This window comes from Melozone crissalis, unplaced genomic scaffold (genome assembly GCF_028551555.1).
Source record: "Melozone crissalis strain CALT ecotype California unplaced genomic scaffold, PUWL_Pcris_2 ptg000038l_1, whole genome shotgun sequence".
NCBI lineage: Eukaryota > Metazoa > Chordata > Aves > Passeriformes > Passerellidae > Melozone > Melozone crissalis.
The window spans coordinates 4,945,961-4,962,299 of NW_026535816.1; the positions used below are offsets into that span (position 1 = coordinate 4,945,961).

The window sequence follows — 16,339 nt, forward strand, 5'->3', positions numbered from 1 at the left end:
TTTTTCAGTTTAATCAAAGCAGAATTTGTACTTGTGCCCTTGCAATACTGAGTGTGATCCCCACCTGAAGGTGTCTGACACACTTATCAGAGGCAGATGAATGACTTTGCTTAGAAAGGTTCTCTTCAAATGTACTTGCTGAGACAAATCCTACTGGGCTGTACTGTATGGGTATTTCTCAGAGCTTAGATGTGCACTGTTAAGTTTTACCTGACAAGGAAAGCAAAAGAAATATTTTCATACTACCTACAGCTCTCCCAAAAGTGCACTACCTACCCTTACTTTCTCTGCTTTTATAACAGCTGAAATGAGTTACTTGCTAACTAAATGCTAATTTCATCATTTGCAGCTACAATGGTTTTAAAATTTAGCATTCCCTTCAAATATTTTGTCCCCAAGTGATATGTGAAATATGTCAGTAACTCAGAATGGAAAATAACTGTGGTAGCTCCATTGCCACCAGTTGGTAACTGTATATAAATGTGGTCTAGTAAGCAGGGACTAGTAAAATAATTCTTCCATTCCCAGGATGCAATTATTTAAAAATGAGAAAATAGATGAAAGCATCAACATAAATACATGTGCATACTGCTTTCAAAGCACTCAGTGGGATTCCAAATCTCCAGTTTAGCTGACACAGTAGAAGAGCTTTCCACATTAAAATTAATTTTTTTTTTTACTCTGTGCACCTTGCAGAGGTGTGTGGTGCTGGAATCTTGAGTTTATCCACATTCTAAAAAACCTACAGCAAACAGCAGCACAGATTTTCTCACCTCAGCACACCAAATCTCCATCTACACAAGGCAATCATGAATAGGTTGCACAGTTTTCATGTTCATTCAGGGCCTTAGCCCTCTCTCCTGGGACTGTCAGCAAGCACAATTTAATAACTGCGATGTGCAAACTGCTCCACTCTTTATAAGAGCTGAGCCCATCTCACTCACAAGGGGTTTCACTTCAGTGATACAACCATCAAATGGGCAGTGGCCATCATGGCAAAGTCCCCATGCAACCACCTAGGCAAGGTGGTCTAGTAGCAAAAAAGTTTACCAAAGTGTAGAAGCAAGCTCTAGAATGTTTTGAAAGGCTTGTTTATAAGTGTTTAAAAATACATTGTGACTACCAGGTGATTTTACATATTGTGGGAACTGAAGTGGTTATGGCTGTGGAACTTAAGCACCTAGACCTGCTATGTTATTTGTGTGTTCAAAAGACACCTACCAGTTAAAAATGAGCGAGATAATAAAGCTCTACAGGTGCCTGCATTCCAGCTGAGAGAAGTCCAACAGGCATTTCATTCCCTGCTGCTGTACATGAACACAGGCATAAACCTGACTCCAACAGCAGGCGCTCATTTCCCAGCTTCCTTTCCCAAGCCAGACTGTGCACAGGTATTTCAGCTGTAAATAAGACACAAAGATGGCAGACCAAAGTTGTAGCAGTTCTTACTTACTGCTGAGGGTACCTTCTTTCCTGCACAATTATGTGATGTTTCATAGCAACTCTAAGTTTGTATTATTTCTTGGTATGTGTGTTGTTATCCTCCACCTCAGAAAGAACTCTCTCCTACCTTGCTGAAGCCCCTGGGAAGTAGCCCCAAAGACTGGTTAAAAGCTCAGACAATTAGCATAAGCTTCCCTTTCCCTTCCCTTCTTTCTTCCTTTCTCCCTTTCCTTTCCTTTCCTTTCCTGACATTTCCTGACATTTCCTTTCCTTTCCTGACATTTCCTTTCCTGACATTTCCTTGACATTTCCTTTCCTTGATATTTCCTTTCCTTTCCTTGAAATTTCCTTCCCCTTCCCTTCCCTTCTTCCTTCCTTTCTCTCTTCCTGTCTGTTTTCTTTAATAGACTCCCATTTCCCCACTTTTAAAAATGGGCAATTTCTTGCAGCTTTCCTTAAGGCTGATAGCTCCATTCCCTCTTTGCACTCCATTTCCAAGCCTTAGCAGAGAATGTGCCTGCTTAGTCCTTCAGCTCTGCCTCCTCTGACACGATCCATGTATGCACCTCTCTGAGCCATGAATGCTTTCTTGACTTGCATCTGTGACTTGCCTGCTTGCAGGCTCATTGTCAGGAGGGGAATTAAGTGGTTTGTCAGACTGATCCCAAGTGCTTAGCATCTGAACAGCGTGAAGTTTTACTCCACTGAGTAAGAAAACATCTCCCACAACTTCATCCCTCTAGCCACGATAAGTGCCTACATGCAATTCTACTTCCCTGACAAAAGAATAAAACTTACAGACATCCTTATCTCCCTGGGATTTATTACTGGAGCTGGAGACTGATGGTTTGAACTGGGGAAGTGAATGAAGCAGAGCTGGCACGCCAGTCATCCAGGGGTTAAGCTAATTTGTTAGTGCCCTTGCTGTTTCTTGCTGTCAGCCACAGTGCATCCACTCTTTAAATTCTGAAAAGAACACCGACCTTTAATCTGTGGTATTAGTTCCTTTGACAAAATGGAAGATTATGTCTTTCTCCCACAAGCCTTCATGCGAAGCTTAGCCAGCTTCCATCTGGTCTGGCTAATTAAATGTAAGTTAACATTAAGTTAAGAGCCAGCTCCAGCCCACAGACCTTCTATTCTGCAACGGCAGATTTATTCATTGCCTGAACTATTTGAGTATTTAATACCAATTTTTGATTACTTTTATTTCCTTTGCTCTTTCATGAAAACGGGGAAATGTTTTTGAAGACATATTTGCATAATTTCAGTTCAGAAACACCAAACACCAAGATGTGCTAGTAAGATTCTGAGCAGCCATAACACTGTCAGGTTTTTTTCTTCTGTATTTGACATGTTAATAAAGTACCATCATACCAGTGTGAAGGATCTGCCTATTATGCACAAGATGTGGAATCACTGGAGCTGCACACTTAAAGCTGGCCCTGACCCACAATCTGGCCCTACATGTACTAAAACTACAGCCAGTTGTTGTATTCCTTATTCAGTCAAAACTTTCCTTGACCTTAATGGGCGTCCTGTCTGAACGAAGAACAAAGGGATTACTTCTAATATGGGAAGCTAGTAATTAGAATCATCCCCACAGCTGACTTTTGATAAAATTAATTCAAAAAAATGAAAATACAAAGAATTTACAAAGTCAAAATCGTGCTTTGCCCTTTTTTAATGTTAACTCTGTGTAGGTCTGTTGCCTAATCTATTTCACTGTATTTAACATCAGATGTTTGAGAAGAAAACTATACACTTCACTATATATACTTATATATAGTATATATAAGAAATATATACACTACACTATACACTTCGAGACTTTTAAATAAATAATACAGTGAAGTTAGATTTATAATTTTTTTTTAACACGTGACATTACTTTGAGAAAGACTGTTATTATGTCAAAGATCTTAAACCTCTTAACCAAGCCTTCCTTCTTTGGGATAGAGTCAAAGATCACATAAAGAAATGTTATTTCTTCATATATCTATTTAATATAATTCCTGCTGCTACTGTATGTAAAGCATACTAAAAATTCAAACCCCAGGAAACTTCTACCTAGTTCACATATAAAAACCAATCGAGCAACCAAAGAGCCCCAACCAGTTAAAAGTTCAGTTTCACAAAAAAATCTAAACTGTATCAGGACACACATCAGAGAGTTAAAAAACCAACAAAAACCGTGAATGGCACAAAGCTGCCTAATGGAGCAAGACTAACCACAGAAATGAGGAGACCACTGCTTCCTTCCACTTCCTTGCCTGCAGAAGATCACATGAGAAAATCAATTCACCTTTTCTGCCTCAGTTGCCCAAGCAGATGGTGCAGGGAGAACAAACATTTCTCCTTTTCTGATCTCACCTTAAAATTCTCAGGTGTTTCAGTCAGACGAGATGTTCTGTGTAAGGCCAGACTGTTACCAGCTAATATTATGTTGGGAATAGCAAAGGACAAGCAATTTACTTCTAGGAGACTCTGAAAACAAAACTGCTATTTTAGAGGGTGCAAGACCAACAACAGCATTTCTGACTATCTGTTTATAATATGGGGTTTTCTTATCAACTTATTCTCTTCTCTCATCTATCCATTAAATTATAATGACCTGTTTCCAAAAAAGCCCAAACAACCCAGACCAAAAACCCCAACCCCCTTCTCATTAAGCTTTCATTCTCTGTCCTATCTTCTGTCCTGCTTACTTTACATTTGTGTTCTCTCTGTGTACACCAACTCTGTTTATTTTGATAGCTTACCCTGGGAATGCTGTTCTGCACAGAATTATCTTTTACTCAGGCAACAGGAGAATGTCTGATAAAACCCACATGGGGAACTCCCTCAAAAACGAAATACAAGAGCCCAAACGCAATCTGAACGCACTGACTCTAAGGCCAGACAGGGCTTTCTGCTACAGGCCATGAGGATCCAGCTCATTTTCAGAACAGCAGGCGCGCACACGGGATCTCTGAGCTCCACAGTGACACAGCAGCGGCCGATTCCTGCGGACTCGCTCCTGGCACTCGGGCTGCTCACACCGGCTTTCCTCGTCAGCTGGAGCCACCTTGTGCCCTGCAGAGCACCTGCACCCTGCGGGCTGCTGAGACACAACCGGCTGTGCACGCTGGCTCCCTCTGCATCACACAGCAACTCCTCAAAAACATTTACTCGCGTTCTACATCAACCGTTTCATTTGGGAGTCACCGCAACAAGTCGGTTAAAGATGATTTATTTGCGGGTAACTATTTCAAGTCAGTTAAAAGTGAACAGGATAATAAAGCTGCAGATCAACTGGATGCTGATTATTTTGTTTCCAATTCAACCCACCACTGCAGTAAGGATTTACGAGTAATGCAGGACACTAAGTCACCTGAACACTCGTGGTATAATGAGGAATACCACCACTATTTTCCAGTTTATTCCTTGTCCTTACATATGATTGAAAATTATAACAAAGCAGCGACAAGAATGCGAGACCACGAGCTGCTCTGCTGCCAGTTTTACTTTGCAGTCAAACAGCAAAGTCTCTTTCTCTGCAGTAATGAATTTGAGTGCACAGCATAAGAATGCTTAAAAGTGCTGCAATTCAGATTTGGCCTCTAGCCATAACATTCTAATGCAGCTTTCAAGCACGCCTAAAGTCAGAGTTCATTTTTTTTGGTCTCATTATAAAATAGGGATCACGTGAATCAAATAGGTGTGGACAAACTTCCAGAGGCTACTGGGGCAAATTATGACTTGGGCCCAAATCTGCCATATTCCTATTATTCTGACAGGATCAATATCAAATGTGTTGAGGATATGAGGGTACTGAGCCAATAGATATCTCCTTTCCTTCTCAAAGCAAGAGTGACGTTCATTATTCCAAGTGGGTAGGACAGATGTGATTGCACCTTCAAATAAAATTAATACTTATCATTTAAACACATGAAACCTGACATTTCTTCTTAAACCTGAAAGCATAAGCCACAAAAACCCACAAACAAACCACAAAACCCAAACCCCTGAACTACACAGTTAGAATGAAAAGTGTTCTGACCTTTTACCATTCTTCTTCTTCATGCACTCTGACGACAAGTTAGGCATATCATCTTTTGAATTCAGCTCTGCAATACATTATACTGCATTTACTCTGAGCACTCTGACATTATCATTATCTTCTTTTGTGCCCAACAGCAACTGCAGCTCCTATAATACCATTATTGTAATTAAGAACAATCTGAACCATTGACAGCATTGCCTCGTTTGCTCTAGAATCCCCTGTGCATTAGTGTTCTTCTAAACCAATATTTCACTATTAATAGTTTGCTACTTTAGAACTGCCTACGGTTAAAAAAAAAAAATAAATTAGGCCTCAGCCTCAGTGGCCAAAGAAAAAACCTGCTAAGAAAAAAATAAATGAAAGGCTGTGCACTGGCAAACTGTTACACTTTTCTTTACATGTGTTGAAAATGGATTCACACTCTGCCAACCTATTCAGGCCGTTACCCAGGTGAGGAAGCTTATTTTGGCTTGCTTCAAAAGGACCACCTGGACAGATACAAAAGAAAACATCTCTTCTCCCACTAAATGTACCCAAAGTCTAAACTCTAAATGTACTCTGCCTAAACCCTCCCTTTCATTAATCCAGCTCACAGTTGGGTAAGTAGGGCACAGCAATTTAGGCACTCTTGTCTGGGAGATTCTGACCTGAACTCGCGGCCCTGCAGCGCACGCGCTCTGCAGGCTGCCTGCACCCTGCCCAGGTGTTTGCTGAGGGGGACACCTGCCTGTCCCTGGGCCAGGAGGTGCTCAGCCACAGCCCTGGGACCTACTGACACCCCTGACACATTAACATGCACCTCTCAGAACCCAGAAAGCCCAGAAACAGTCATCAGAAGCAACTTCCATTTTCCCTCTGCAGTAAATGAGAATGCTTAATTCTACCAGAGAAGAACCCAGCAATCATTACCTGCATGCTGCCTGTTACCATGGCTGGTAACGTGGAGTTTCAGGTATTTGTAGATGTGAACATGGGAAAGCACCCTACAAAGATGACCAAACAAACATGGCTAGTGGAAAAGAGCTGGTAACTCCCAAGGAAATTTGGATTGATGTGGTGGCAGACTTTTTCTTCTTGTGAACACGTATTTCATTGAAAAATTACCAACCTTATGTTAAAGGGATATTCAGGAAATGGCAATGCTCAGGCTACGTTTGGAATTTTTTATTCTTTCAAAGCTTTTGCAGTGTGAGATTGTATTTTTATGGCTGGGAAATCACTACTGGGCTGGAGCTGCTCCTCTCTGCACCAGATGGGGAACAGTGCTCACTGACAATTGTTGCACCTCTCTCCCCCTTAAGTCCCTTTTCCCAAGTGGGATTTCATGGGTTTCCCTATGAATAAAAGCTAATATCACTCATCACTGGATCAGTGCCACAGACTGCTCTACCACTCCACTGCAAGGGCCAAGAACAGGAGCAGCTCTATGCTCAGCAGGAATCAGAGAAGCCAGAGGGACTTAACCATAACTGCAACTACCAAGAATGACCCACAGAAATTCATATTCCAGGTGTTTTCTTTCACAAAAATAATTATCTAAGAAAAAGTAACATATTGTCAACCATGGTACACTGTGTGCTGCTTGACACAAAGACCAATAAGAAGTCAGGAAGGGAAGTGCTAAGATTAAAAGGAAAGCAGTATTGCTAAGTCAGGACCTTTTCTGTTAAATCCACATATATGATCAGAACATTGCATAGCACCACATGCAATTATTTCCCACGGACTACTACCAAATTGAAAGGAAACCAGAGTGTTTGGGAGACTCTAGAGCTTTGTTATTTCACCCTGCAGTTCTTTAATATTTTGAGAAAGATGACTGCTTGCTGAACAGTGGTACAGTCTAGAGGCAGGTGCAGGATTTGGGTGAACAGATGGTGGCTAATCTTCCTAATACAGCTCTGCCAGCACAGCTCACTCTTGACCAGTCACATCCCTAGGTTTTTTCTGGCCCTTGGTTTTCCCTGGCCTCAGCACAGCTTTTCAAGGGGTAGTTGCAGAGTAGACTAAGGATTCACAAAAGGCTATTGATCTGATTTTGCTTGTGGTCCAAGACATCTTTTGTTTGTATTTCAGTTTGGTCACTAAAGTGAATTAACTCACTGGTGCACTCAACACAGACATACACACCCAATTCCAGCAGGGACAAAGGTATTCAAGCCAAATAACATTATCTATTAGTAAGTATTAGCACAGCAAACAGAAAATGCATGAGGATGCATGCAGAGAGCAAGGCTTTGCTACACAGAGCTCCAACTACAGAGCAGCACAGGAACTCCTACGAGCTGGAGAAGGCACACAGAACACACAGAGAGCAAGCTACACCTTCAGCCCCAGCCCAGCAACTGCTGATTTCACCCACAGCAACACCAGCATTTTGCTGAGAAAGGCTGCAGAACTCTGGATTAAGTTATTAGGAAGCACTTGATCTCAGATACAGTGACACAACAAACAAACTGGGCTGTCCTTATCTTAATCTCCGTGAGAAAGGCAGAGAGGCCAGCACTGAACAGTTCTGCAGGGAGGGCAGCATTTAATGGTTGGCAAAGGCATTAAAGAAAGAAAATAAAAATTAGGATACATCCCAGAGATTCTGTCCAAGGGAGACTTCTAGAAGCACAGATCTGTACTTGCAGGAAGCTGCCTTTAAGGTGAGGGGTTTCAGAAGATGTAAATCCGATCTTGGCCTCTAGGTCTTCTCTTACCTGCAGGGCAGACTCCTTTAAATGCCATGGGAAATATCAGAGCTCTAAAACTCCAGATTCTCTCGACAGCTCACTCGCTTCACTGAGGGTGAAACCTTTATCCTCAGTTGAGCACCTCATATTTATTCTACAGCATTACTCAATTATATCCACCTTCACTCTGCAAACCAGATATATGTTTTTACGAGGATGATCTAAGGGAATGCATGTTTTAAATCTGGAGGTGTAAAGGAAAAAATTAGCACTGAAACAAAAGTGCATACATCTGAGCTGGTGCCTAGCTGGTTTTGGTGGGGGTTTTTAGGTTTGTTTGTTTGTTTGTTTTTTGGGGGGGGTTGGTGTTGTTTTTTGGGTTTTTGTGGTTTTTTGTTTGTTTTGCTTGTTTTTGGTTTTTTTTCTTTTCCATGGCTCCATCCTGTAATCTAAAGGCACTGGAGGCTCTTCAACCAATTGTTCAATGCATGCTTATTTTTAGCTGAAACCTCAGCTCAGATGATGAAGGAATTATTTAAATGGGAAAAAAGTCAGGAAATAAAAGGCATACTTCTGCAGCAGCTGACTTGCCCATGTAATTTAGGCTTTTGCAAGTCAAATGCAAAGACAGAGTTCAGTGGCTCTGCTGCCCTCATGCAGGTAGTCAGAGAACAGTAGAATTCTGTTTTGGGTCAGAACAGGAGGTCAAAGCCCAGGGTAGAAATGCCTGGCAGAAATGCCTTCTTTCCAATACTAACAGGAAAGGACAAGCCAACAGAAGCTTCATAACAGCTTCATAATGCTAACAACATGTCACAACAGGTATTTTACGATTTCTGAACACAAGATGTCTCTGATGGCCTACGTGATTCACACATGGACCACTGGAGACATGTAAGATCCACACAGACTTGCTTTTAGCCCCCACCCCCCATTCCTTTCAAAAAACACTTCTGGCATCCAAAACACCTCACAGCAGTAATTTTCAGAAAATAATAAAATAATCATGCACACACTCAGCTGTACCATGATAGCCCAGCTCTGGATATACACTCAATTACCTGTCTGGCAGAAAAGCTGGCACCTGGGACTCAAACATTCCTGCAGAGTTGAGCTGCACATGAAACACACAGACTGAGCATAGCCAGACTGGGCCCTGCATGAACTTTGAAACAATGAACTTTTAAGAATAATTTCAGGATCATATTTTATTTTTGAGATTCAGAAACGCATTCACAATATTTCATGTCTTTCTCAGAACCACCTGGAGCCAGAGGCTATCAAAAAGGGGGAGACAAAGGAAGCTCCACCTGGGCAGAGCCCAGCTGGACAGACGCTGAACAGCCCCAAGCAGGGCAGAGATGCCATCCACATTTATCCCTGGGAGCTCTGTGGCATTCACATTCTCTGAAAAACCCCTTTGCCCAGGAGTTTTCTCCTGGGAAGCTGAGAAGCCTCAGAGAAAAAGGAAAACAATTTTTATCTCATTTGCTTCTCCTGTATTGTGCTCATGTGGAATGTGTTTGGAGATTGTTTACCAACAGGAGATTGTTTCATTGCATTCTGCTGTGAGTTGTTTTCACTCTTTGGCCAATGAGTGCCAAACTGTGTCCGGACTCTGGAGAGAGTCAGGAGTTTTCATTATTATCTTTTTAGCCTTCTGTAAGTATCCTTTCTGTATTCTTTAGTATAGTTTAGTATAGTATTCTTTAATATAATATAGTACCATAAAATAATAAATTAGCCTTCTGAGAAGATGGAGTCAGATCCATCCTTCCTCCCTGCAAATACAATACAGCTGCACCTGCAGGGCCATTGCCATCCCAGCCCAAGCAACAGGAGGGCGTTCGGCTTTCAGAGGCAATTCCCTTCCTTCCCACTGAGCAATCCCTTCCACCAGCACAGCCCAGGCCTCCCCAGACAATGCCCTGACAATGTGGCTTCAAAGCACACCACCAGCAGCCTGGTGCTGATCTCCTGAGGAGTTTCTCTCCTACTGCACGTGTGCTCAGAAGGCCTGAAGCAGTGAAGTGACAACAAACAAAGCCAGTGGACCTCCCCTCTTATTTTTCTGTTTGTCTGCGTTCCTTCCACAGAACAGAAGTATTTTATGTCCTTAAGAGAACTTGCTCCAAGGCAGTAACTCCTTCAGTGGTGACGCTAGCAGGTTTTGCCCAGCATCACCAGGGGCACGGAAACGCGCAGCACAGAACACAGGGAAAGGATTCTGAGCACATTGCAGGTGCTGGGCAGTGGGGCTGGTGGAGAGCCACGGTCATGTCAGACAGCAAAGCCAGCAGCTCAGGCACTCTGATGGCACTGCAAGGCCCGGGGTGATGCACTGGTACGTGCACTGAAAGGCAGAATGGGACAGCATTGGCGAGAGTGACAGCAAAGCCTTTCCCACGTCTCCCTTCCCCAGGAGACACCACACGCCATCCTCTGAACACCAGTATGAAATCAGCACCCAGGGGCGCATTTCCCTCATTCATGACATACATCAGCAAATGCAATGGTGGGACACAGATCATTTCTGCCAGCTCCTGATTTTAAATGCAGCACCAGGGAAGAGCAGAGGAAAAGAAAAGCCTGCTGAGTGTTTCAGCCAGCCGAGAACCTCTCACACAAGAAGCAGACAAGCACAAACATCTACTGACACAAAAACTAGTCACTTGCAACTGCTGTGCAGTAAGTTGCAGAAACAGGTCCAAAGAAAATGAGTCAATTAAAATCTACCAGAACACTTCTTCTACATCAAGAAATAAGTTTATTTCATTGGAAAAAGCCCAGAGCAAAACCAAGACATGACCTTTCTGTCAGTGAGCGCCACAGCAAAGCATTTTACTCATGGATTGCAGATAGACAATCATTCTATGTAAAACACCTGAAAAGCTTTCATCAGCCTACATTTACTCTCTGCATTCTGAGATTTTTCTGATTTCATATTATACCATAAAATACATGAAGTAAAGATTAAGAAAGTTAAGGTTATTATCAAAACCCACCAGAATTTACAATATTTTACACTGTTAACATGCTCTTCCCTGAGGCACACAGAGAGGCACACTGCCTACCCCACATACCAAAATTAAATCAAAACAAGACAAACACAAAAAGAAGAAATATCACAAGTGGAGGACAGCAGAAAATTCATTCTTTCTGCTGCCCATCAGCCCCAAATAAACCAGGCAGAAGAGCAGTCAAATCACTGAAATTGATGTCACATCAATTGGCAAACTGACTGAGCCTGTACAATTGCTCTCCACCAAATTCACGGGCTCAAGCTGTCTGTTCCCCATCTGCTCCTCTGCAATTTAAGCAATTCTGAACTTCACTCTGTGTACCCAAATGTGTCACAGATTTATCTGCATGTCAGGGCCCATTCTTTACATTCTCCACTAAGGTAAGCTATTAGGGGGAGGAAATTTTCTGTGTTTATAATAGCCAGGCCAGGAAAATACAAGGAGGACAATCACACATGACCTTACTAAATCCACCATGAAAAATTCATTAGATAACACAATCTCCACTATCCCCCCCCGCCCCCAAATGTTTTTTAAAAAGGCCATTTTGTTCTCTTACGTGTGTTTAAAGACATGTTTAGTACACAGTACAAAATACTGTAACAAGCTTACAGAAAATTGAATTTGTGGGCCTTTTTTGCTCATATGATGAGCTCCATCATGTATGTGAACACCTGACAGATAAGGACTGGGATCCTTCACTAGCATATATGGGGTGGCCAGTCTTTAAATGCCTTTCAGCAATAAAGGGGAGGGAACCTTACTAAAAACCACAAACAACTTTTGCACACCACAGTTCAGTTTGCAGACACGCTGTCAAGTATTTTAGTCTTTGTTCAGAATTCTCCCACTGCCTAAAAAGCTAATTTAATTAATTCCAAACATAGTTAATAATTTGTAATTTAGCTACCTTAACAGAATGCATGCTCCATTTAGAGACGCAGCTGCAGATGCTCTCACAGGGAAGAGCAAAGCACAATGCTCTCACCCTGGAATTACACCACTGGTGATGAGATGCTGTAAACGAAAACCAGACTATGGCTCTACGTGACAGACAACATCAACAAATCCGAGCTCCAAATTCCAGATTTTATCAAATACTCTCTAATATGTAATGGCAATGTATTTTCCATATTAACATACGTCTTATGGTATGACTGATCCCTGCTTACATCCTGTGAGATATCTCAAGTATCTCAGGTTATTCTCTGTTTTGGTCAGTAACTTGTGCTCTGATATTAGAAAATTCATTTCACTTGTCTAAACTACCCTCACCTCTTCCACTGGTGGACCTCTTACCACTGCCAAGAACTTTGAAATACATAAGCACAGGTTTGCTATATATTTTATATATATATATGTATGCATACAAATTATCACCAATACTGAAATTGCTTTTTATGTTGTATTATAAACTATTTCTGCTACACCTAAAACTACATAAACTTTACTCTCTTCATAAATAATCTGCATTACTCCTCATCATAAAGTCCCTTCAGATCCTAAAGGGTTTTCATTCGGTGAAGCATTTTGGCACTGGCTCTGTTGTTGCAATATACAAAAGTGTCGTTTTGACAACAATCAAAACATCTGTTGATGACAAAAATACAAAACTCACAGACATGTAATTGTGTATCACCTACAACAGTTACCCACATATATAGCAGAGATGGTACTAAAGTGTAACCAGCATAGCCCCTACAAGAGATAAAATATATTTTGCATTATTAAAAACCACCAGTTCTTAGCCCTTGTGGTGAAACACTGGAGTAAATCAGTTTGCTTCTCTCCTCTATGTAACAGCAGAATTTACACCAACTGAAAGACATGGAAATTTTCAGAAGTCCCTCATTTATCCTGACCATTATCCTGACTTACACTGACCATTTTCCTATACATCCCGTGTGTAAACAGCTGAAAAACCACATGCACTTCTATGACCAAGACCAACCTCCATGGGAAACCTGCCACAGGTTGGCCAAAGCAGGAAAAAAAACACCAAAGCTCAGATCCTAGATGAACAAGCAAAACTGACCTCTGAAATTCCTAGCTAGGCTTCAAAAACACCCGGAGCCCCACAAAAAAAACCCAGCACAACTTAAGATGGAACCTATGTGGGCCACAGCCAGCAAGGCACAATGCTCATTAATTGTTTGGAAACTTGTATGTATTTTTAGTAGAGAAAAAAATCAAGAAGTAAGAAAGAGAACAGGCTTCACAGTAAGGCTCAAGCCACCTGTGTTAAAACCCATAAATCAATAAAAAGAAAGATAAGATAGCATACTATCAATTTCACCCCTACATATGCTTCCACCAGATAAAGGTCACAAATACACACTCAAGTAAAAATTTAACGGTGAATTTAACACAATACATTTTTGTCCATCAGCAAATAACAGTCCTTACAAAGTGAATAAAAAAAAGTTATTTTTAGACGGACCTTAGAAAATAGGGAAACACAAAAGACAAGGACAATGCAGTTTCAAAATTTCAAAAGGACAGATGATAAAGAAATGGCAGGTGCAGGTTTTAATCCATAAATGTAATACACTAATGAGAAGAAGTATGATTTCACAGAATAAATATTCTTGTAAGATTACGAGATAGTGGATAAAAGTAACTGCTGCCTCTAACAGTTTGCTGGAGATTTGTGACTTCAGACATCTGCCACTAAGGAAAAAAGCATTTAATAGTAAAAACAGTGCTAACGACAATGTAATGGACATACCTAAACTGCCACAAATAGGCTTGAAGATCTCTAAACACACCTACAGCGTGGACTCATCAAGGAAGACTGTTGCTAGTTCAATGTTGCTAATAGTCACAAATACTCTAACAGTAATTTTGAAAAGTAGGTAATTATTGGCGCTGTCATTCTTTACTATTTCATCAACATCTGGTCCATCTGCAATGACCAGAAAAAGCCAAATGATGTGAGCACAGTTGTGCAACATGGATCTAATTGAAAAGCAAGGCCGTACATCACAGAAAGATGACGTGACATCTACAGAATGAGGAGCTGAACCCTCCCGAGTGGTGTCACCCTCATCCCCAGCACTGGAGCTGCTCTGAAACGCTGCGTGCCTGCCTCCAGCGCTGTGTGTGCATGGGGAGCAAGGGCTGCTGAGCCTCACACCCTTCCTCACACTCACCAGCAATGAATTCTGCTTGAAAAACTCACTGAAGCGACTGTTGCGTTTGCTCTGTTTGCATCACATTTAAATTAAGTTCAGCTGTGAAAACGATGGGTGAGCGAGGGTAAATTTCCATTCTCTCGCTGTCATGGGATTTCACACAGGAAAATTCAGCGGGGGACGGGTACTAACTCGCATGTACGGACAAAGAACCAGTCTGTTGTACACGCTCGGCCTTCTCTAAAGGTTCTGTAGAAGTATTTTGCTCAGCACGAGGATAACTGCGCTCCGAGCCGCGGAGGAGCGATAGCTGCTCTGGAACTTGTGTCAGAGGCGTGCATTGCACAGAGCGCTGTGTGCTGACCGCACCGCACCGCCGGGTGACTCACACCGGGTTTGGGGGCCACGGCACCGGGCTCTGGGGTGCCCACGGCACCGGGTTTTGGGGTGGCCGCACCCCAGCAGCGGAGGCAAATCCCGCTGAGGGAAAAAATCCCCGTGCGCTCCCAGGCCTGCGGGGCCCGCCGGGCGCCCGGCCCGCTGTGGGCAGCGCTACTTCCATCCGTCCTTCCCCGGCCGGGCCCGCAGGCGGACCGCGGGAGCGGCCCCGCACACAGATCCAGCACACAGACCCCGGGAGCGGCCCCGCACACAGATCCAGCACACAGACCCCGGGAGCGGCCCCGCACACAGATCCAGCACACAAACGCTGCACACACACTGCGGGAGCGGCCCCGCACACAGATTCCGCACACAAACTCTGCACACACACTGCGGGAGCGGCCCCGCATCCAGATCCCACACACAGACCCCGGGAGCGGCGCCGCACCCAGATCCGCACACAAACACTACACAAACACTGCACACACGCACTCCGGGAGCGGCCCCGCACAGAAGGCCCCGGGAATGGTGCCGGCGGGCCGGGGCGGCTCCTCCCTCGTCGCTCGCCCGCCTGCCCACCCCACCCCGCTCGTCCTTCCCCGCCAGCCCCTTCCTCCCGCTCCCCAGAGCCTTTTCCTCTCCCCCTGTCTCCTCCCTCCCTCCCCCCCACACAGTAAGGTAACTCCCAGGAAATATGCGAACGTGTTAATTTTTACCTTCCTTGGCTTTTTTCCTCCTGGCCAGCGTGCCGCCGAGCTTGCCCAGGAAGGAGTCATCTTTCTTTCTGGAGGGGGGAGATTTGGGGGTGGGGGACTTGGGGGAAGAAGGGGATTTCTGCGGGGAGGTTGCCATGCTGGGCCAGCCGCCGCCGGCGCCGCGGGACGGAGCAGCGGCACGGCTCCGAGGCCCCGGTGCCGTGGGAGGCTGTTCCCGGCTCTGAACGGAAGCGGAATTATTTCAAGCATTTGAGGCAGCTCCTGCTCCGCTCTCCCGGCTCTCCCGCTCCTTCCCTCCCTCCTCCCGCCCTCCCTCCCGCCGGGGAGGGCCCGCTCGCCTCGCACGGCTCCCGGTGGCCCCGGGCGGTGCGGGGGCCGCTCCGCTCCCGGCTGGGGGCAATCGGCGTTCGGGGGGCCCAAGGGAGCCGGGGCAGCGCCTCGCCCCCCGCTCCATCCTCCGGCCGCGCACAGGGGCCGGGCACAGCGGGGCTGGGTGGGCGAGGGACCCAGGGTGGGTGGGTGACCCAGGGACCATGGGCGCCAAAGGGTGAAGGTAGGTGCGGGCACAGTGCTCACACCGCTCAGTTCAGCCTCAGCTGCCCCAAAGTGAAGGGCAGCTGAAGGATAGCAGGGTCACAGCTGCCAGCAGATGTTTGTACGTCCATAGGAAAACAGAATCACGGTCAGGGTTGGAAGGGTTAAGGATAATCTAGTTTCCAACACGGTGCCATGGACAGGGGTGCCTTCAATTAGACTTGATTGTTTAAAGCCCCATTTAACCTTGCCTTGAACACTTCCATGGATGGAGTGTCCAGAGCTTCTCTGGAGAGCTTGTTCCAGAGCCTCACCACCCTCCCAATAAAGAGTTTCTTCCTAATATCTTGTCTAAACCTACCCTTCTTCAGCTTAAGGCCATTTC

The 16,339-nt window shown here is 44.2% G+C and overlaps 1 protein-coding gene across 2 annotated transcripts in view; it reads right to left on the reverse strand.

Moving 5' to 3' along the window:
- The window catches only part of PARVA (parvin alpha), a 59,444-nt gene extending 43,772 nt beyond the window's left edge, over positions 1–15,672 (reverse strand). The window contains exon 1 of one of the 2 annotated variants that reach the window (XM_054283734.1): positions 15,421–15,672. In XM_054283734.1, coding sequence (XP_054139709.1) covers positions 15,421–15,556 — 136 coding nt within the window. In that variant the 5' untranslated portion in view covers positions 15,557–15,672. Of the gene's footprint in view, positions 1–15,406 lie in introns of both variants that reach the window. The other variant, XM_054283735.1, reaches the window with a different exon arrangement.
- Positions 15,673–16,339: the final 667 nt, after the last annotated feature.